General features: G+C 38.3%; 1 protein-coding gene across 1 annotated transcript in view; it reads right to left on the reverse strand.

Annotated features, from left to right (window-relative positions):
- The window catches only part of LOC134838864 (inositol 1,4,5-trisphosphate receptor type 1-like), a 466,592-nt gene that overhangs the window by 85,010 nt on the left and 358,188 nt on the right, over positions 1-23,394 (reverse strand). Inside the window, exons 2-7 of the mRNA XM_063854157.1 lie at positions 2,636-2,858; positions 2,437-2,558; positions 1,936-2,286; positions 1,783-1,866; positions 1,002-1,301; positions 71-480 (exon numbers count right to left, since the gene is read on the reverse strand). Coding sequence (XP_063710227.1) covers positions 71-480; positions 1,002-1,301; positions 1,783-1,866; positions 1,936-2,286; positions 2,437-2,558; positions 2,636-2,834 — 1,466 coding nt within the window. The 5' untranslated portion in view covers positions 2,835-2,858. The remainder of the gene's footprint in view (positions 1-70; positions 481-1,001; positions 1,302-1,782; positions 1,867-1,935; positions 2,287-2,436; positions 2,559-2,635; positions 2,859-23,394) is intronic.

Below are 23,394 nucleotides of genomic sequence, written 5' to 3' on the forward strand. Positions count from 1 at the left end.
AAAAACGATTTGCTAATCAAGAGTAGAAGGTCCGTTAACTCTATGACAAATTAAGCCGCACAAAATTTACCTCTTCTCGTTGGGAATAATGAGCGCCTTCTGCAACTTTCCCGTGATATCAGCCAACACTTGGCTCGCATCATTGGCAAAATCCAGATCTCTGACTTCTGTCGCACTCACAGGCACAATAGAGAACGCCTCCGTGTCCTCTTTGATACTTGCCACTCCCACTTTTAGCATAACAGGTTTGTCCTCGTGTTCATCTATGGCCAATTGTGTCGCATGGACCCAACCTCCCCACCCTCCAGGGGTGATTGCCAGACCACTGGAAGACGCTCCACTGGTGCAGATGTTTTGCAGTCTGACGAAGGCAGATCGGGGCACGTAGTCGTCATTAGCTACCGAGGTTGTCGGAATAAGAGCGAAAACAGACCCGCTCTCGTCAGAAGTGTTCATTACTGGCACTAGATGATGCACGGGCTAAAACATCAAAAAAGTTGAGACGTTACAATAGGTGGTAATTTTGAGCAAAGTGCATGTATAAATTTCAGATCTATTATGCATAACATAGTCATCTCATTTTCAATCAATTGTTCTACTACTATGATAGTTTTTGTAAACACATTACTCTGCCAAATGAATTGCTATTCAAAAACTCAAATTTTACACTTCTTTTGCCAAAAAATTTGGCTTTTGAAAAAAAATTATAAATATGTGCGAAGTATAACAAAAAATTGAACCTACCACCTATGCGAAGTATAATTGAAATTGAACCTACCACCTATTGTAATATATCGCCCAAAAAATATACGAAGGGTAGAATTTAACTTCACTGTACAACTTCAATTTAAGGTTCCGATCTTCCATTGCATCAGCAATAGCGTAGTAATTCTATTTACTGATGGGTAGATCGACAATTAAGTTCACATACGCTACATCAATATAACTATCTGATTTCTAAGAAACCAATTGTAAAGGTTAATGGTGGCGACAGAGCAAACCTCGTTGTTCATTCGCAACTTCTCCCTGTTGACATCTGGTCTGGTGTCCAAGTCCAGCTCAGCTGCTAGGTACAATCCAGTGGCAAGATGTTTGAACCTGAACATCGAATTCCATTTTCCTGCTCCACCTCTGAGAGGCGATGAATTAACCAGTTCGACTTCCCACAGCGCCTTGCTGCTAGTCGCAGACGTAGCGGCTGCACGCGCCGTTGTTCGGAGAAAAACATAGTTTCGATTACTATGATCATCCAGTGTTAAAAACTTCTCTTGTTCCGTGTGGAATAATCTGATTACGTCTCCCTGAAATGAAAAGTATGCTTGAAACATGTCATTGACATACCATGCTGTCAAAACTGTATGCTTCTAGATCTGTGAAAAGACTACATTTTTACTGTTCCGAGAGATGAGTTTGGTAAACTTTGGATTCGTGCAAAAAAACATACGCTTCAGAAAATATCAAAAGACGGAGACGCTTTAGAGCTAAAATTAAGAAATTCAAAAATTATTGCAGTGTTGAGAGGAATAGTTTGAAAATCTCACTTCTTGGAATATTTAAGTGCAAAGAAGGGATGTATTCCGTTTTTGCTGAATAACAATGGTTTTACTTTATCTCTGCTTCTAACATTACTTCGAAAGCCGACAAAAACCCTATCTCACGGAAGCTGACAAAACGTTTCGATAGTTTTTTTTTGTATAAATGACTGTGTAAGAAATACTCGGTGCTACTTCCACAGCAACTGACTATTTTTTTATTATTATTAAATAGTAAAATACAGCTCACCGATTTAAGGACTTCCTCTAGGTTCTCTTTGGCTTCCATGAAGAGATTAATTTGCCATGGAGTTAGTTCGTTCGTGCAGTTGACCTAAAAAAAACATTTGATAAGATATATCAATTAAATTCAGATTTAACACCAGATATATTTCTAAATCACCTCGACGCAGTCTTTGTTATCGTGCAGAGGAACGTCGCCAATATGCAAGTAGTTGTTAGAAGACACACTTGCCGACTGCAGTATGATTTTGTCCCCGACAATTACGGGGTCCCCGATACATCTTAGCTTGTAGAATGGCTGTACATAAAACCAAGATCCCTCAGATCCTGCGATGTCTAGTGTAACACGAATAGAATTTTTGTCGGTGTTTCCTGTTTGCCTGCTTACAACTGTTAGGAACTTGTTGCTCTTAACGTGTTGCAGCTGAATTATTCCACCGTAGCATACAGTGGTGCCCATCAACTTTTTGCCCTCTGCTTCATTTTGCTTACGCTCAAGCTCTGCTGATTGCTGAAAAATACCCGAAGTATTTACATGGTTTTTAACAACTATAACTTCCAAAACATAAGATTTTTTTTAATAGGCTATTATAATCAGTCACAGCTTTTGGAAGAAAACGATTTCGAACCGAGAAGAGTCAAGTTTGAAGAAATTATTTACCCTTAGTTTGTCAATCAAGGACTTCTGCTGAGATGTTATCGACGTGGCAAAAGGCTTGGCAGCTCTCCAATATTGTTTGTGCGCGGAATAGCGATTCATTGGGCAGATTTTGAACAAACAGTCTAAACAGAATAAGGAAAGAAGAATATTATTCAAGCTTTTGTTCACCAAAAAATAAAACCAACAACGGAGGACTCACCTCTGAACTTTTTGGGTGGCTGCCTGATACTCCCAGCATCCAGTGGGACCACACATCTGTCATCTACTAGCCCCAGTGTGCTAATAAAACCACAGTATCGACCTGTCTCACCATGATACAGAGAAACCAGATCTCCCACGTGTAGATTGGTAAAATTTGTTCCAATGCCACTAGGGGCACCACCTGAGTCACTATTCATTGATCTTGGGTCACATTGATCTAAAAACTGAAATACATCGAAATGAAACAATAGCTTTACATCACCAGTTGTTGCGGTAAAGATCCTCAAAAAAGCCGGTTGATGTGCAAGAAGTAGCCCAAAAAGTTCAAATCAAAATTTACTTTACAAACAAAATATCACAATAGCTTTAATTGGCTAATGATATCTTCGTAAAATGACCGGTTGAGACCGCAGGCGCTAATCGCTTTAGCGACCGTAGGCGCTAATTAGTGAACGCAGGCGCTAATAGCTTTAGTTGCTCTAAATGCCAAAAAAATTGAAACTGATTCCATTCGATACTGACAAAAACAAAGTGCCGCTGGTTGAGCAATTAGCAAAATAATTTCCGACCACAACAGAAAATTGCTGACAAAAAATGTACTGGAAAAAAGTAACAACTAGTTACACTAGTGGACAAAATTAGGCGCAAATTCAAGATTTTACTCTAAAAAAATCTGCTTCTTATTTCCATCTTGGACATTATTACTTTCGAAACTTAAATGAAAACTGAATTCCAAAGGGGCCCTTTCATTTAGTTACTGTAACATTCGCCCGGAAGTACATATCGACGGAAAATAAAGCTAGGTTCTAAAACGACTGGCTAGCGTCTAAACACAGCTCTACATGCTTTTCACCGTCTCTGCCAAAGCCAGTTCTTTTTGGTGGTCTTTCTAACATCGGTTCGACAAAAACGCTTTTGTTTCCGGCTTCGGTCAAAACACTAAAAATAACTATATTATATGCTAGAACAGTGAGCTCATGGCTGGGTCTCAGTATCCCCAGACCACGAGGTCACTCCTAAAAACAGGGCTACTACTATTTATTATATTACTATTGTTTTTGTTCAGTAGATAAAAATCACCATCTCCATCGAAGATGGATCAACCCTTTCCCTCACTCCTAGCTTCTCACTCTCTGAAAATGAATCTGGATGTTAATTAAATTCAATTCAGGACATGACCAGGAAGCTAAAAGTTTATATAAAACAGTTTGAATCTTGGGCCCGTAACCCCTCCCGATTCTGGAATCCGGGGAAATAGCACTCATATTTCTTTCCGGAAGGCTGGACACGTCGTCCCAAAACCCTTCCTCGTTTGTGTGAATTGCTCGGTAACGATTGTAGCGGCACAATCGTTACAACTCGGAGCGGTTTCAGACAGTTTCCAGTTCTATCTGTTGTTGTTTTCTCGTAGTTGTTTTAACTGCAACTATTGCTGTTCCTTTTTTCTTCCGTTTTCTGTCGCAAAATGGCCTTTTTAACATTTCTCAGAAATGTGACGTCACAATTCGAAATTAACATGTCAGTCAACACCAACCCTTCCCGATTTGTCTAATCGTTCAAATAACGTCACTAATCTGTAAAAACCATCAATCTTCCAGGCTAGCTGCTCTTTTTCTGTTCCAAAAAAAATTCAAATCCAAAACTGCATTTTCGTACAGTCTGGTCGAAGGTCACATACTCCCCGGACAGCCCGGTCAATGTCCTCATTGAGTCTTGTAGTCTTCATCGAACTGGTAGAGTGTCAATGAACAGAATTTACAAAATGCATAAAGTCACTTTTATCCACGTCATATCGACTCACTGCAGAATATAAATGGCATCATACTACACTATTTTAGCATTCCAAATTTTTTCACCAATCTGCACTTTCGAGGATATACTTAACGTAAAACAACTTTTAAGACTTCCAACGTCTATGTCCCGATTTAAAACTTTCTCTAGGTTTAAAAGTGAAGGAACGCAGGACAGTCCTGCCAACCCACAAACTAAAAGTATCCTTCTATGCTTCTTCCTCTCGGAAATCTAGTTGTTACTGGTCCTGAAAACTAAGGAACTCGGTGGTTAGAAGGAACAATGAAATAATCTCCTTCTTCAAGAGATTACCCAAGCCTTTCATGTCACCACAAAGTGATCAATTGTCCTAGTTGATTAAAAACAATTATGCAGGCTGGAATATTCTAAAATACTCTCCACTCAAGCCTTTCTAAGTAATTAGGAAGTGTCTCTAAAGCCACCAACTAAAATCAAAATGCAAATTTATAAATGTTGCAATTGTTCTTTCGTAGGCGCCTCCTGTCTATTGTTCTCCTTCACATGAGCTTCCAGCCATCGTATCGCCAACATAACTCCCACTATCACTATCGTTATGGGCTGTGATGAGTCTGGTAATTCCATCGAGAGCAGCTCTCCACAGTCCCAGATCAACACCAGATTACTACGCCCGGGGTACCACCATGTTTGTAGTAAGCAATGGCAGGGGAACTCGTCATGTGTTGACATGATGCTCCTCCAAATACGTTTCCCCGAAGCTTCCACTAGTAGTTCCACTACCATCGTCACTCGCCGGACTTCATCATTCTCATCTACTGCATTGTAATCCGTGACTGTTGATCCTTTCTGCTTTTGTACTTCAAAGTCACTGAAGTTCCCACTGGCGTATCCAATGAACTTCTTTCCCAGTATCGATTCTAATTCCTCTTTGGTTCTCTATGGAACTGCTGAGAACATTTTGCACAGTAACTCGTAAGATTTTTCTGATATTCTTGCTGGTCTTACTCATTTCGGCACTGAGAAGGCTTGATCCACGATCGTTCTAGTACTTTTCATATCCACTGCTACGAAATGCACTGTGTATCTGCTCTTGCACATTGGAGCTAGAGTTGATCCCACCAAATATCTCGTTCCCGTCGGTCTTTGATAAGTTTCCTTCTGCCGGATGTTCATTTCCGCCTCGATCGCTTCTCTCCATTTTCCAATATACTTCTGCTCACTTTGCAACACTCCTGGAAACACTTCTACACTGATGGTAGTGACCATCTCATTTTTTGTTCTAGATTCCATAGTGATTCTAGAGAACCAAACATGCTGTAGAACCCTGGTGCAACCACTAGATTCACCACGGTTCCTTCATGGCAGTCTGCAATCAGTTCCGTTTCTGTTTTCGCCTTCATCACAATATTCCCAAACAATATCGTCAATTGCTTGTGTTGTTTCTCCAGGGTCTTTACGCAATCCAGACTTCCACAGATGTGACCTTCCAGTCCACCGACATCTGCCAGACAACTACCAGGTTTGACCCAGTCCTCTGGTCCCCAGCCAGGAAATTCTACCTTGTCCTCTCCGTTGCTCTTAGAGGCCGTTGTCATGAAACTATAGATGACGTTCAGGTCACGCAAGTTACAGTCTCAGTTCAATTCCCTCTGCACATCGTGTGTCGCCCGTAATATTGAATCGGCGTTGGGACTCGGACACCATGATGGTTTCATCAGCAATTCGTCCGAGAATCCCAATCCAAACTCCACTCGGTGGTCAGATTTTGGTACTGAAGTTGCAGTCACCTTTTCTTCCAAGACTAGTCACAGCTTGGTCTGCTGATTAGTAGCGCTTCTTATCGTGACGATTTTTGACGTCCAGAATCTTAGCAACACTGCTTGCTCGTAATCAAAGAAGCAATCGCGTATGTCTTCATTTATGAAGGGATTGTACGCCATCCCTGTGATTCCGGATACGTAATTGTATGACTTCTTCCTGATCAGTCCACAATATTCACTGGATCTCGGCAGTGCTCCCATAGATTCTTTTGAGAGCATCAGCTCCTTGTTTGAGAACCTCCTTATTTTGTCTATTTTCTTCGGTTCTAGTTCCACGGGTTCTTTCATGTTTACTCGCATTGCTTTGCTCTGATATATGTCCAAAAGTGCAAGCAAGAGCAAGGCTTTCGCTCGTTCATCGCCTTCATTTAGCATCTTGACACAAGTGCTCAGTGCTGGCACTGAAATCTGCTCTATCATAAATCGAACGAAACAGAGAGCGTCTCTCCGCTTCGCGCACGATACTGCTACTCCTTCTTGGGTCATCAGATCTCTCACACTCGTCATTAAGATCACCTTTTCCTCTTTCGATCTTTTCCTTTCTTCCGAATCATACTCCCCGCGAGTCAGTCCAATCATGCACCAAGCGAACCTTAGTTTTAACTCTGTTCTCACATAGGGTATTGCCATCAGTGCATGTGTCTTTGGTTCTCATCTCTTCTTCGAAGTATCGCAACACTACCGCTTTCCATGGAAGGCTCACCAACTGCTCCATCGTTTCCACGTGCATTTCAGACCATACCAGAGTCCCGTATGCCTTCTGCTTCAGGGTGGTGCCTTGCATCATTGTCTCCCAATAACCTTCCATGGCACTTTTGTCTTCAAGAGCCATTAAGTGTCCTCTGGCCGAATTTCTGTACTCTAACATCTCCATGTATCCACCGGCGGGTTCATCAAACGATGCAGTTTCCGACACTGTCAGTCGGTTATATTCGACTGGGACCAGCTGTCCTACGACGCTTCCCTTTCCGTGATTCATGGGAGACGGTTTGAAGTCTTTAAGAGTACTCTCTCAACATTGGCTGAGTATCTCCAATTCTAACGTCGCTCCAGTCAGAGTGCGGTCACTCTTCTTAGTTTTGTAACTGGCTGATTTTATTCCTGCCATGAGAATGGGTGGCACCATCGCTACTTCAGTCAACATCCTGTCTGTGCCAGGCAATCGATCATCACCCTGTCCCAAGTCCATAGCTTCTTCGACGCATTTTCTCTTAGCTGAGTTGCCGGCTTTCATCGAGATTTCGGAATCCACCTTTGTCTTCCCCGTTTTCCTCAATGTCACCTTGCTACCCAGTTTCATTTTCATTTCATTAATTCTGTCAATCACCATTTTCGATCGCATCGTTCCCTTCCGGGTCCTTGACAGATATACTACTTCTTCCTTGTCTTCTTGCAGCGTCATCTTTAAAGGAGAATTTGCCTCACTTTCGTCAGTGGCTGAGTCAATCACTAACTCGCTCAATCTCCCTTCACACTCGTCAGGTTTATCAAGGACCACCCGCATTAGTGGTCGGTTGAGACCTAGTTTCAAAATAGATTGGGTTCCGTAGCTCTGAACTACTGCCCAGACCTCTTCCATGAAGGCCACTCCGTCCATTCTGCATCCTGTCCTATTTTCATGGTCTCTATGATGCACCTCCCACTCCTCTTGGGGCAACGTTCCCAAGAATTTCACTCTGGCAGTGCCTTTTATCCTTCTTCTCCTTGGTAATTCCATTAAGAGTCTCGGTTCGGCATTTTTGGAATTGCTCGGAGGGCTGCTCTCCGGTAAGTCCCAGCTCGATCCCAAGAAGGCCGAGGGAGGTACCAGCGTGGAAGTTCCCTCGTCTGCCGGCTCAGTTGTCGCTTCCAACGTGTCCATGCCGTTTTCAAAATCGCTGAAGAAACTGAAGTCCAGGCTGTACATCTCTCCTGTCGAAGCCTTATTGTCTTCTTTCGCGGCTTGATCGGGATCCTGTTGCATAGGTTCATCCGATCGACGGCTTCCTCCCTGCCCATCGTCTCGTCTCGGATTCTGTCCTGAACTTGAGGGACCTTGCTCTTCACTCCTTGCCCCATCAGGAAATTTCGGTATAGTTAGTCTGCCAGCGGAACTACTTTGACCTCTTCATGTCCGAAGGGTGCTAACATGATTCTAGTCTGTAGGGTTCCTCCCACCGTTAACCCTGGTTTTACACTCGTTAAGATTAGGGAGGCTTCTGGTAAGTCAGCCTTGCCTCTCATAATCATAGGCGCTAGACCCAGTTTTGCCCCATTCGTCGTCAAACCTCCCAGGCTTTGGAGTCGCGGCATTGCTCATTCGTCTCCTCGTTGCTTCATCAGTGTAAGTAAACTGCGTATACTGTAGCACTGCAACGTTTCTGCCAATGAAACATGGATCCATCATTTCAGAGAATTTCGCTCTTCTCCTCTCGTTGGTCTCAAAGGCTCCCATCCTAGGGGTTTGCACTGCGGAGACTGCTCTGAGCAGCATCCTTCTTATCAGAGAAAAATCAGGGGTTTCCTCCGGAAGTTTCTTGTAATCACCCCAGCCTTTCGTCTCTTCTTTCACCTTATGGTACGCAGTCATTAGACGAGGAATTCTCGTGATCTCGCAGTCCGTTTTATCATGCGGCCGTAAGTTCCAGAGCTTTGGGAACACCTCGATGTCTCCTCTATCCACTTCTACCATACGATCACGGAAGTGATCGTCAAAGTTAACGACCGTCATCTCTGGCTCCGATATCTTTGCAAACAAAAAGTCTTCGCTCATGTGCTCTCGCAGTACAAGCTGCTCACACCAATTCAGCACGCTTCCGTCCACTGCTGATATGAGGTTCAGTTGCAGCACCGACCTCCTGTATGCTTCCACCTTAACATCAGGGAACGCAAACATGACTGCAGGTCCATATATTACCGTCACAAACTCCGTGGCTCCTCTGATCAGTGCTATGGGATCGGTGCTCATAGCTAAGCTCAGATCAGTTAGTAGGGGCATGCCCCCAACATGACGTCGCACGTCTTCCTCTCTCTGAATCGTTTCATCCTCTCCTGTTCCAAATCGATTCTGCTGCAGGAGGTACTGAATAAGAGTATGTCGCAAATCTCTTATCTTGTTTCAGGAATCCATAGATCGTTTCACGTCGGACTTCCTCACGTTCTCTCTCATCTGCTCCGGATAGCGTGTCAAATTCATCAATCCTCCCAAGTTTCCATGCGTTATCGCGATCAAAATTAGAAGTCCATCTAATTGCAAATTCTGCACTCCCTCTGTGAGCAGTACTGCTGGTCCTCTCACAAATTTCTCTGCGCCGAACGTCACGAACAGGGCTAGTAATTCAACGATCGATACTTCTACGACTACTTGGAGGAATTCTTTTATCAGATATCGAGAAAGTGAAGGGTATACTTTCGCCAAGAAGGACGCGGTCCATCCGGCTCCTAGCCCTTCCAACATGATGTCAGTCCGGTCAAAGTCTTCTTTTCTCTTCGCATTCTGTTTCCAGAAAGCTTCCAGGGTCACTTGGCACACTCTGTTCACGAAATCGGCTGGTTTTTCTTCAGCATTTTCGCCCATGTTTACCTCTTTCACTAAGTAGGCATGAATCTTCCTGATCATTACTGCCCTCGCTCGAAAGCATCCGCGCCCAATGCTGCTATGCGAGGGGTCAAGTGCAGCCGGTTGTTAGCCTCTGGTTTCGTTCTCAAAACCATCGCTTCCAAGTGAGCTCTGGTCTCTTGGAGTTCTTCCTTCTCTCTCCTACCTCTTTTATCTCCATTCCCCGGAACCATAAATCGTTTGATATCGCCACGATCACTCTATGATCATCGTCGATTCCTGGCTTCAACTTCAGCTGTCGGCTGAAGTTTGACAGTTCCAAGCCCAGTACCTCGTCTAACCCTAGCATGTGTAGTGAATGGTCCTTAAATCCTTGCATCGCATTTGAGATGTCGGACCACACCGCAGGTAATTCAGCTCTGAGTGGCCTCAGATTCTTCATCTCTATTCCACGATTTGTCGCAGATATGATATTCCTCTCTGGGAGCTGTGTATATCCCGGAGACAGTGCAAACACAGCTCTCGGTGTTATTTTGGTGAAGGCACCTTCTTTCAGAGTGTCCACTACTTCACCCATTGACTCGAGGATATCCTTTATAGCTGGTCACACAGCGTCTTCGGCTGTTGTAGGCTCTCAGGAAACCCCTACTGTGTAGATGGTCGTTAATGCCAGCATACACGATAGTGATTGGGTTCATTTCTGTCTGTCGTTGTACTCCGGTTGCCATCGACACAGATTGCATTAGATCCAGGTCGACCGCTGCCAACATTATAACATCTGGCCAAAACAGAGACTTGGAGGTGTACACGAAATCTGAGCTCGCGACAACCATGATTTTTGCCTTCCTCATTTCTGCTTTGTCATATGCAGCAAAGATGATCTCATCTTTTTTGATCGCCTTCAATCAACCGTATCTCTGAACATCACCTTCTTGGCTTACTTGTTTCGGGTACGCTCTTTCTTTTACATGACCTGGAGGTGCGTTTATCTTTCTGAACATTTTAACGTGTTGTCCTATTGGTGCCCTAGTCGCAAAGAATCTTCCGGGTCTTTCTTCTCGATTTCCTTCATCGTGATTCAGCTTCACATCTTGCAATGACCTCGCATTCACTTGTTTTAGAGCAGTCCCTCTTGTTTTAGGGCAGTTTTAGGTGCCCTAGTCGCAAAGAATTTTCCGGGCCTTTCTTCTCGATTTCCTTCATCGTGATTCAGCTTCACACCTTGCAATGACCTCGCATTCACTTGTTTTAGGGCAGTCCCTCTAAATCGGCAAATTTCAAGGCAGTTGTAGAGCCGAAGTTTATGCCAGCGGCTATCAACCAGTCCACGCCTGTTATTGAGTACAGTCCGTTGACAGACAATCTCGCTCCATTCAACATCCTCATGGCATCTGCTGCAAAGCTCACCGTCTGAAGGTTCAATTTCATCAGATCCTCTTTGTACATATGCCAGGGAGAAGGTATGGGCCTCGACCACATCAAAGAGCTCCTGTCCGGGCGTCGCTCCTCTCGACTGGTGCTTGTCGTCTCTGATCTTGTATCCAATCTAGAGGTGCTGGTCGTCTGCGCGTTCGAATTGACAGGTCCTAATCTTCGTCTTGGATGGACAGTTCTTCTCAATGGCGCTTCCCCCAATCGGTCTTGTACATCTGTCTTTTGTCCTGGCTCGCTAGAACTTTGCGTCCTGTAGTTCGTCACGGCTGGGACCGCTCCCAAACGTGTTTCTAATTTAGGCGGCACAAAGGTTGAAATTGCCGGCTCATTCGAGGTTTCTTCCTTCTTCAGCACTCCCGTGTCAAAGAGCTCGACTTTCATTTCATCCAGTCGCTCTGGGAATATTCTGTTCAACCAGGCTTGTCCTTCAAGGCTATCAAAGTGTATTCCATCGGTGGTTAATCTGGCCTGATCCATAGCTCTCAGCTCATGTTCGATATCCATAAGGATCATCCGTCCAGCATTCCAACTCGCCAAGTTCCTTACTATATTGTTCCACCTGATGACTCTTTAATAAGTTTATCACAGCTATAAGGCTACATACCAGCGTTATAAAAATGCATATATATCAGCAAAATGTATCATTTTATCGATGAAGTCACATATCAGCATAAAATGCATCGTCGTAATGTTAGTTTATCTTAGCCGTCCTTCGTCTACAATAGCGCTAATAGAGTTGTCGATAAATTGAACTTTGCGCAGCGATCAAAATTGAACTTTGAAATTCAGTACAAGGTTTACATAGACCAATTGATCATAGCTACTCTCTAAAAAGTTATCAATATTTGATTTCAATGACTTACCAAAATCGTCCGGGTCTAAAAATGCCAGTTTTCCTCATCTGCTTTAAGATTTGCATCGTAGTGAAATCTTTCTTGAATAATCGGAGTAAAAAATTTGTTCATGCAATGTGAAACATTTTCAGCATGAAAATGGAAACAATCAGTGCGATACTTTTACTCAGACGTTTGTTGCCTATTCACTCGAAATAAGAAACTTTGTGCTGAAGAGGAAAATTGGCTTTTTCAGATCCGAATTACATTGATAAGTCCTCTCCAATGAAGATAGTTTCATAGAGCGAAGCTCTGATCATTTGCTTTTGGTAGATGTAACGCTTTTTACTGAATAACTTAAGGCGCTATCGGTAAATGTAACAATTTGATTGAACTTTGAAGAATCCAAAATGGACATTGAAAACAGGCATGATGGATAGTAATATCCTGAATTTGTGCTTAATTATGTACACTAATAATAACAAAAAAAGGTATATTAAGTTAATCCGAAGGTCAGAAACTTTTATGACAACCGAAAATTCACTAGTTCTTCGTCATATCACCCAGTCGGAAAAAACCTTTGGATTTTCATATTTTAGGGAAAAGTAAAGTATATAACGTGAGTAATGTGCGTAGTCTAAGGGTTATACTAAGCAGCGCTTTTGTTCCCCCGGCCAGACAGAAAAATCTTCGAATGCAGTTTTATCATTTATCGTGCCGAGTATACAGGTAGCGCTTGCAACCTGTGTTGCCATGAGAGATTTTCTGCTGAAGAAAAAAACTTGCTATGGCTTCCTCAGTCCATATGCTTAAAGTTTTACAAAGCTCATATATAAAACTCAGTGCCAGGGCCGACGGCAATCTTAGCTTTAAGAAACAAGAAGCTTTTCAGCCATCAATCAATCATTCGTTACACTTCGTTTTCATCAACTTATTGGTTAAAACTGAAGTAAACTTAGATAGTTCAAACAAATCATAGAAAACAATGTAAAAACATCCATTACCAGAATGAATTAACAAAGTTCTCTCATGTCAGCTAAACTTAAAACGATTCCAACCAATCTTTGCATCGGCTGCCACTATGTTATATGCGAAGTTGATAAGTAGAGCTCTCATAAAAAAGATTTTTCAAAAGTTTTGTATAATGTTTGAGTTCAACTGTGATGAATAGTTTTATTCAATTTCATGTTTCGATTTTGTGTTGGGTTTTTCTTTCAACTTTTTGTTCGCTTCTATCTTTCGACCAACTCAAATTTATTCTGACTTTGTGTTCGACTTTGTTCCGACCGGCTCGATTTTATGTTTTGATTTTGACTTCGTCCATAGAGCCTTCTCGATTTGATTTTCAGGCGAACTTTGGCATGTGATCGACACGCCTCGGTTGAAACATAAATTGTCAACCCCGACTTGGTGTATTTAAGCATATTTGTATGTCTTTTAATTTACGATCACCGCCACTTATTTTCGACCATGCCGCGACTAATTTTTTGAAAGCCGTGACTAAATTTTCGACCACTGACTAATTTTTCGATCATGCCGCGACTAATTTTCTGACCGCAGTTACTTTTTTTGAACATGCAGGGAATAATGTTTTACCAGCCGTGACTAATTTTTCAACCTCCGCGACTTGTTTTTCAACCATGCAGCTACTTTTTTCGACCGGCGCGACTAATTTTTCGACCTTACCGCGACGATTTTTTTGACCGCCGCGACTAATTTTTCGACCATCACGACTAATTTTTGGACCGCCGCGAATAATTTTTTGACCACCGCGACTAATTTTTTGACCATTGCGACTAATTTTTCGACCGCCGCGAATAATTTTTTAACCGCAGCGACTAAATTTTCGACCATCGCGACCGAGATACGGTATTTCCCGACTTGAAGCTTTTTCCAGACTATGATTTTTGGTCACGGAATTAACATTTTCGCTACCGACAAAGCCAAAAAGATAGTAGCGGACCTCGATCAGCGAGGAAAAAAACTCAATATCGATATTTTTGGACCAAATAAATGCACGATGTGGAATTTAATTTTCTTCTAAATTGATAAACCCGTACTGGTTTATTTGTTCTTTTCGTTAAATTTGGTCTTAACTTTGATGCTGTTGAAATAGTTCAAGGTTTTTACTACACAAGTTTTCTCATTGTAGCAGAGGAAGTCTGATGGCCAGAAAAATTACAAGAATCCATCGATCGACACTTGACGCCAGCTTAACGTATGAAAGATGGCGATTTAAGGTAAAAGTGACGCAGCTGGAATCTTCTTCTCGCTGGAAGTTGGGAAGAAGTTTAAGAGAGAATTGGCCTCATTTAATTGAGCAGCCAAAACGGCATAAACAGGCTTTCACCCAATTGTACGAAAAAAAAACTGTGAACTGGCTAACTGGCATACGAGTTTGAGAATGCTGTGAAGCAGGACTGGGATTGAATCAACTGTACAATCCCCCCATAAGTGACCTACTCTAGAATGCCCTCCCCAAGCATGTAATAAAACTGAAAATTGACTGCAAAGAAACGGATTTGGCAAACTTTCTGACAAACTAACAAGAGAATTTGGTATTTGAGGTTGTCTACAGAGAACTACTACTTCTTATCTATAAAAAAAACTTCAAAGAACTGAAGCCATCATCGACATGAAAAGCCGTCTGGCGGCCTCAAGAAGTCACGAAATACTGAGGCGACCTTCAAAAGTCACAAAAGTCTGTGAAACTTGTTTAACTTCCGAAAACCGACTTTGCAACCGGTTTTTGTCGATTAACCTTTCTGAGATTGTTTCAATGGCGTTATGTGTCAGTATACCAGCGTAACTTACGAATATTCGTAAAAACATTCGGTATTATCACATCACTGCTATAGTCAGAACGATACAAGCTGGAGGTAAAACCAGAAAAGTCCTCCTAGAATAGGTCTCAATATGCGACACTCCTTAAATTGCCGGTACAAACAAATAGAGGCAAGTTTGACAGCAATGATTTTCGCTCGGAAGGAGAAATTTACAACTTGAAAGTCCGTACTGCTGGCCAGAAGCAGTTCTCTCCTTTGCAATTCTCGCTAAGAATGGTTTTGATAGTTATAATGGGTGCTCTACTTTTCAGTTAGTAGTTGACTAATACAGTGATGCTCAAACAAGAGCCCGCTTTTGATGGGTAAACTACTAGCTAGTATTTCTCTGAGCAGTTGAACGCATTGCAATTGACAAGGCGTCGAATTATAGAATCAAAACCGCACTCACGCAACACACGAACAGCAGAAGAACCCTATTTGTTTCAGGCAAACAAGTCTCTTACTAACGAGATTATCCAAAGAATCTGAAAGGACCTGCAACGTTTATCGGAAAAGGCGGAAAAGAGATTTTTCTGAGACACTACCCGCACCGAAGTTTCTCGGATAAAAATAGATTATATTGAGAAAATGTTGCCGAAAATATTGCCATTATAATCGATTATGTGTAACCAATTTAAGCAACAATTTCTATTATAATAGAAAGAAAATAGATTATTTTCATCAAGAATATATTGCCTTGTAATTCCACTGAAATGTATTTTTTTCTCCACATAATCTCAATAAAATCTATTTTTTTTTGCCCTGAAATCGCCATGAAATCTCAATAAAATCTATTGTTTTTGCCATAAAATTGCAATAAAATCTATTGTTTTTGCCATAAAAAAACGGCCCCTCTAGCTTCCCCCCCCCAACTGAAGGGGTAGGGTAAACTGGGGGGGGGGGCATAACCGGGGGGATGGGTAAATAAATCGGGGGGGGGATAAAGTGGTAAACTGGGGGGAGGGTAAATAGTGGGAGTGGCGTAAAGTGGGGTGGGGGGGTAGTAAACTGGTGGGGGTAGTGAACTGGGGGCTTAACTGAGGGTGGGGGGGGGGGGTGTTTAAACTGGGGGGGGGTGGGTAGCTTGTGGTAGAAAAACAGTAAAATGAAGTGTTAAACTGCGATGAATTTAAAAACAGAGACCAAAAAGTATAGAAATTTTGTTCTGAAATGTAACATTTTATGAAACGTAATACGTAGCAACTGCACTAAACAGGAAATAAGATAATTTTAAATAAATTGTAAATTTCATGAATAACCCCTCAAAAAAATCCATTATAATGGATTAAAATCGATTATAATGGATTATATTGACAAAAAAATATTAGGATTATAATCCATTTTTAATGGATTATAATCGATTATTTTGTCATTTTATTGCAAACCATATTATGACAATATAATAGATTATGATCCATGGGCGCTCGGTGCGGGAATCTCTTATAATCTATTATAATTCCAAAATAATTGACATAAAATTAAAGTTTTTTGATGAATTTTTTTCTCCATATAATCGATTTTTCTGTTCTGCGACCACAAAATCACCAGATAATTGATTATTAAAAGAACAATTTTTTGTTCGACCACAAAATCGCCAGATAATAGATAATAATCAGAGAAACTTCGGTGCGGCTAATGTTTCACTGGGATGTAAAAACTCTTCAAACTTTTATGTGAAAATGTGAAAAAACTTTTAAAAAAATGATAAAATTTTGAAAAAAATTTTGAAAAAATTTGACACAATTTTTTTTTGTCTCAAACTGTCCAATAAAGCTTTCAATCGATCAGACATGAGTTATAACACATTGAAATACCTTTGAGAAGCTCTAGAGATGTTTTTTCGAAAAAGTGATTTTTTTCTTGCGTGTCTAAATCGTGCACCGAGATGAAAATTGAAATTTTTTCATATCCAGCAACCTCCGAGAACCAGAGTTTGTCATTCGGACGAACATCGCAAAAAAAACAAATTCGTTTTGCTTAAAAACAACTCCTTCATGGTAAATTTTAATTTTTTCGGTTTTTGGTTTTTTGAACTACATAAATAATGAAATTTTTATAACTTAACAGAAGCAAATCGATTGGTTTCAATAGAACCATAGGTTCAGAGCGTGATGTCTTTTTTCAGTTTGGAATAAAAAAATGCTGTTTTTCTCGAAAAAATTTCAAAAAATTTTGAAATTTTTTGACACTTGCAAACCTCCGACACTTGCAAAGGTTTAAGTTAATTTTGAAATTTCATATTTTTCTAAAAATAAGACTGAATAATTCAAGGTTCTGACCACCGTTAATTTTTGATCTGATAAAGATAGACGCTTGGTAATTAGGACCGTTTCTGTTCTCCTATACTAGGGCAAGCCAAGAGTTCAGCTAAGTTTTCATTTCGTTTATATACTGAGATGAAAAAACTTTTCAAAGTTTTTGTGAAAATTTAAAAAAATCAAAAAAATTTAAAAATTGAAAAATTGAACTAAAAAAAATTTTTTTGTCACTAACTGTCCAATAAAGCTTTCAATCAAACAGACAAGAGTTATAACAGATTGAAATACCTTTGAGAAGCTGAAGAGATGTTTTTTCGAAAAAGTGATTTTTTTCTTGGTTGTCTAAATTGTGCACCGAGATGAAAATTGAAATTTTTTCATATCCAGCAACCTCCGAGAACCAGAGTTTGTCATTCGGACGAACATCGCAAAAAAAACGCTTTCGTTTTGCTTAAAAACAACTCCTTCATGGTAAATTTTATTTTTTTCGGTTTTTGGTTTTTTGAACTACATAAATAATGAAATTTTTATAACTTAACAGAAGCAAATCGATTGGTTTCAATAGAACCATAGGTTCAGAGCGTGATGTTTTTTTCAGTTTGGAATAAAAAAAATGCTGTTTTTTTGAAAAAAAAATATGTTAATTTTGAAATTTTTATATTTTTCTAAAAATAAGACTGAATAATTCAAGGTTCTGACCACCGTTAATTTTTTGATCTGATAAAGATAGACGCTTGGTAATGAGGACCAATTCTGTTCTCCTAAGCTAGGGCAAGCTAGTAGTCTAGCTAATTTTCACTTCGTTCATGAACAGAGATTTAAAAAATTTTTCAAATTTTCATGTGAAAATTTCAAAAATCAAAAAACTGAAAAAAAAAATTAGAAAAAACTTTTTTTTTGTCTCAAACTGTCCAATAAAGCTTTCAATTGATCAAACATGAGTTATAACACATTTAAATACCTTTGAGAAGCTCTAGAGATGTTTTTTTTGAAAAAGTGATCTCTTCTCTTGGGTGTCTAAATCGTCAACCGAGATGAAATTTGAAACATTTTAATATCCAGCAACCACCCGGGAACCATCGCAAGAAACGCATTTTTTTTTGCTTCAAAACAACTCCTTCATTGTAAAATTTCCTTATTTTGATTTTTGGTTTTTCGAGCTACATAAATTTAGTATTTTATAATTTAACAGAGGCGAACCGATTGAATTTGATAGAACGAACCATAGTTTCAGAGCGTGAAGTTTTTTTTAGATTGGAATGAAAAAAAAACTGCTGAACTGTTTTTGAAAAATTTTCATTTTTGTTCTCTTAACCCTATTTAGGGCAAGCCATTGGCGTTGTTTTACCAGGATCATTGCTAAAGTGAGAAATAACTGTGAGTTTTTTTTTGAATAGAAAAGAAAAATCAAAAAAACTTCAAAAATTAAAACTAACCTAAAACTTTGTTTCTTATGGTTTGCTATGAGTTTCTTTTTGTCGTACTAGGAAGCAATTGGGGGGGGGGGGGTTCTTGCAACTAGTGTAGTGCAACAAAATTGTATCTATTCTTTCTAATTTTTTTTGTTTAAGTTCTCTTTAAGTTTGATTCTAAGCAACACACTAAAATTAAATTGGACTAATTGATAACGAAACAATCAAAGAAGATCAGGCTAAAATTTATTTATGAGCAATTAACTGGTATTAAAGAGTTTATAATTTGCTTTATAAGTTTTTTTTTTTGAATAGAAAAGAAAAATCAAAAAAACTTCAAAAATTAAAACTAACCTAAAACTTTGTTTCTTATGGTTTGCTATGAGTTTTTTTTGTCGTACTAGGAAGCAATTGGGGGGGGGGGGGTTCTTGCAACTAGTGTAGTGCAACAAAATTTTATCTATTCTATCTAATTTTTTCTTGTTTAAGTTCTCTTTAAGTCTGATTCAAAGCAACACACTAAAATTAAATTGGACTAATTGATAACGAAACAATCAAAGAAGATCAAGCTAAAATTTATTTATGAGCAATTAACTGGTATTAAAGAGTTTATAATTTGGTTTTTTTTGATTTGTCATATTTTTTTGTAATTTTCTGAACCAAAGATGGGAGAATTAGCTAAATCTATTTTTCAATAAATTTTAATAAAAAGGATGTGAAAAAGCTACAAAAAAACTTTTTGTTTGCTGTTTTCTGGTATAGTAGATTCTATAAAAATCTTTTGATTATTTTTACTTTGTCTAACGGCGAGAACTTGTTCAAAAAAATAGGGGCGAAAAAGAGGGTAACTTACTTCAATTTTCAGATTCCCTGAAGGAAAAAAAATTATCCACGATCCAGTTTTCTCATTTCGATGGTTGTTATCAATAGAGATAGTATGTAGTTGCCCTAAGATTAAATTTGAAAATATATTACACCTGTGATCATTTTTTGTTGAATTATGGGGGTTTAAAAAATGTCAATTTGTTAAAATTAACGCGCGATATATTTTGCGCTATTAACGCATAAGCGGAGATTTATTCCGTCTTAGATATCGTTCCAAACTGGTTTGAAGGAAGCTTTTATGCCATAATCGATTTGTTAATAGGAGCGAAATTTATCACTTTATACTTTATAAGGAGTTTGAGGGATAATTATTATAAAAAATTTCAAATATTATTTTTTTATTGTTTTTATTTTATTTATTTTTTTTAATTTTCAAGTCAATACTGTTCCATAGACCTTAAAAAGCAGTCGGAACAATCAGGGCTTCTTTACAGAGATGTCTTATTTAGTTTTTTAGATTCCGCTTTTGCGCCGATATCGCGATTCACTTAACCTGCTGTGTGGTTGAATGGTGTTCAAAAATCTTCAAAAAAACTTAGTAGTTAAATAAGTAACTTCCCACGTTTTGACATTTTCGAAAAAAAATCTCTTCTCGGCGCGCGGAAAAAATCAAGTTCAAACATGTTTTTAGTCGTTTGCCCGAGAAAAAAGCATGCCGCAAAACGACGGCTTTTAATAGGATAGTTTTCGATGCAACTATTAATTTGATAATCATGCCGCAAAACGATAGTTTTCTATTGGTTAAATTTCAATGCAGCTAGATACGTCATTGCGCGTCATTGTGCGATTTGAGTTAAAAACTAACCTGATTGGAAAATACTCTGATTTTCTATAATTTCATTTTCCTACAGTAGTGTAATCTGATCAGTTGTTAAAATTGAAACTAAGTTTTTGCAAAGGCTATAAAACTTGATAACATAATTAAAACTGCTTCAATATACCACGGAATTACATATCTCTCCCGATCAAGAAAAGCGAAGTGCTTCAGAATACGTTGTCAGGTATAAAGAAGGAAATAACTTTAAGTTTACCAGTGCAAAGAATTTTTGATTCCAAATCGAAGTAAACCGCTTCTAAAATCAAAGTAAACTACTGAATCCATTCCAAGTTTGTTTATACCCTTAAAATGCATTAGACCAAAATAATAAGCAGATTTTCTCAGACTGCAGGAGGCAAAAGCCAAAAAATAACTGAGACTCAAACAAACCTTTGCAAGTGTCGGAGGAGAAAAAAGGAAAGAGAGAGAGAGAGAGAGAGAGAAAGAAGTGAACAAAAATATCTAAATTTTCTAACAATTTCTTATTTTTCTGAAAATAGTTTTTTGACTAACTCGAAGCTCCGACCCCGACAACTTTTGATGTGAGTAAGAAACACGACTGTTTAACGGGACCTTTTCTGTTCGCCTATGGTAGGGCAAGCCAGTATCGTAGCTAATGTTTCACTGGGATGTAAAAACTCTTCAAAATGTGAAAAAACTTTTAAAAAAATGATAAAATTTTGAAAAAACTTGACAAAATTTTTTTTTGTCTAAAACTGTCCAATAAAGCTTTCAATCGATCAGACATGAGTTATAACAAATTGAAATAATTTGAGAAGCTCTAGAGATGTTTTTTCGAAAAGTGATTTTTTCACTTGGGTGTCTAAATCGTGAACCGAGATGAAAATTGAAATTTTTTAAAATCCAGCAACCTCCAGGAACCTTTTTATTGCTTTTGCTTAAAAATAACTCCTTCATGATAAATTTTCATTTTTTCGTTTTTAGGTTTTTTGAACTTCATAAATAAAATTTTTCTTATAACTTAACAGAAGCAAACCGATTGATTTCGATAGAACCATAGGTTCAGAGTGTGAAATTTTCTCTAATTTGGAATAAATAAATTTTTCTGATTTTTTTTGAAAAAAAAGTTGTTTTTGAAATTTTCAAATTTTTCTAAAAATAACTCATTGACTAATTCAAGGTTCTGATCACCGTTAGCTTTTGATCTGATAAAGATAGACGCTTGGTAATTAGGACCGTTTCTGTTCTCCTATACTAAGGCAAGCCAAGAGTTCAGCTAAGTTTTCATTTCGTTTATATACTGAGATGAAAAAACTTTTCAAAATTTTTGTGAAAATTTGAAAAAATTAAAAAAATTTAAAAAATTGAAATAAAAAAATTGAACTAAAAAATTTTTTGTCACTAACTGTCCAATAAAGCTTTCAATCGAACAGACATGAGTTATAACACATTGAAATACCTTTGAGAAGCTCTAGAGATGTTTTTTCGAAAAAGTGATTTTTTTCTTGCGTGTCTAAATCGAGCACCGAGATGAAAATTGAAATTTTTTCATATCCAGCAACCTCCGGGAACCAGAATTCGTCATTCGGACGAGCATCGCAAAAAAACGCATTCGTTTTGCTTAAAAACAACTCCTTCATGGTAAATTTTAATTTTTTCGGTTTTTGGTTTTTTGAACTACATAAATAATGAAATTTTTATAACTTAACAGAAGCAAATCGATTGGTTTCAATAGAACCATAGGTTCAGAGCGTGATGTCTTTTTTCAGTTTGGAATAAAAAAATGCTGTTTTTTTTTGAAAAAATTTCAAAAAATTTTGAAATTTTTTGACAGTTGCAAACCTCCGACACTTGCAAAGGTTTAAGTTAATTTTGAAATTTCATATTTTTCTAAAAATAAGACTGAATAATTCAAGGTTCTGACCACCGTTAATTTTTGATCTGATAAAGATAGACGCTTGGTAATGAGGAACAATTCTGTTCTCCTAAGCTAGGGCAAGCTAGTAGTCTAGCTAATTTTCATTTCGTTCATGAAAAGAGATGTAAAATTTTTTTCAAATATTCATGTGAAAATTTCAAAAATCAAAAAACTGAAAAAAAAATTAGAAAAAGTTTTTTTTTGTCTCAAACTGTCCAATAAAGCTTTCAATTGATCAAACATGAGTTATAACACATTTAAATACCTTTGAGAAGCTCTAGAGATGTTTTTTTTGAAAAAGTGATCTTTTCTCTTGGGTGTCTAAATCGTGAACCGAGATGAAAATTGAAACGTTTTAATATCCAGCAACCACCCGAGAACCATCGCAAGAAACGCATTTTTTTTTGCTTCAAAACAACTCCTTCATTGTAAAATTTCCTTTTTTTGATTTTTGGTTTTTCGAGCTACATAAATTTAGTATTTTATAATTTAACAGAGGCGAACCGATTGAATTTGATAGAATGAACCATAGTTTCAGAGCGTGAAGTTTTTTTTAGATTGGAATGAAAAAAAAAACTGCTGAATTGTTTTTGAAAAATTTTCATTTTTGTTCTCTTAACCCTATTTAGGGCAAGCCATTGGCGTTGTTTTACCAGGATCATTGGTAAAGTGAGAAATGACTTGTGATTTTTTTTTTGAATAGAAAAGAAAAATCAAAAAAACTTCAAAAATTAAAACTAACCTAAAACTTTGTTTCTTATGGTTTGCTATGAGTTTTTTTGTCGTACTAGGAAGCAATTGGGGGGGGGGTTCTTGCAGCTAGTGTAGTGCAACAAAATTTTATCTATTCTATCTAATTTTTTCTTGTTTAAGTTCTCTTTAAGTCTGATTCAAAGCAACACACTAAAATTAAATTGGACTAATTGATAACGAAACAATCAAAGAAGATCAAGCTAAAATTTATTTATGAGCAATTAACTGGTATTAAAGAGTTTATAATTTGGTTTTTGATTTGTCTGTTTTTTTGTAATTTTCTGAACCAAAGATGGGAGAATTAGCTAAATCTTTTTTTCAATAAATTTTAATAAAAAGGATGTGAAAAAGCTACAAAAAAAACTTTTTGTTAGCTGTTTTCTGGTATAGTAGATTCTATAATATTCTTTTGATCATTTTTACTTTGTCTAACGGCGAGAACTTGTTCAAAAAAATAAAGGCGAAAAAGAGGGTAACTTACTTCAATTTTCAGATTCCCTGAAGGAAAAAAAATTATCCACGATCCAGTTTTC

Source organism: Symsagittifera roscoffensis, chromosome 2 (genome assembly GCF_963678635.1).
Source record: "Symsagittifera roscoffensis chromosome 2, txSymRosc1.1, whole genome shotgun sequence".
NCBI classification, from domain to species: Eukaryota; Metazoa; Xenacoelomorpha; order Acoela; family Convolutidae; genus Symsagittifera; species Symsagittifera roscoffensis.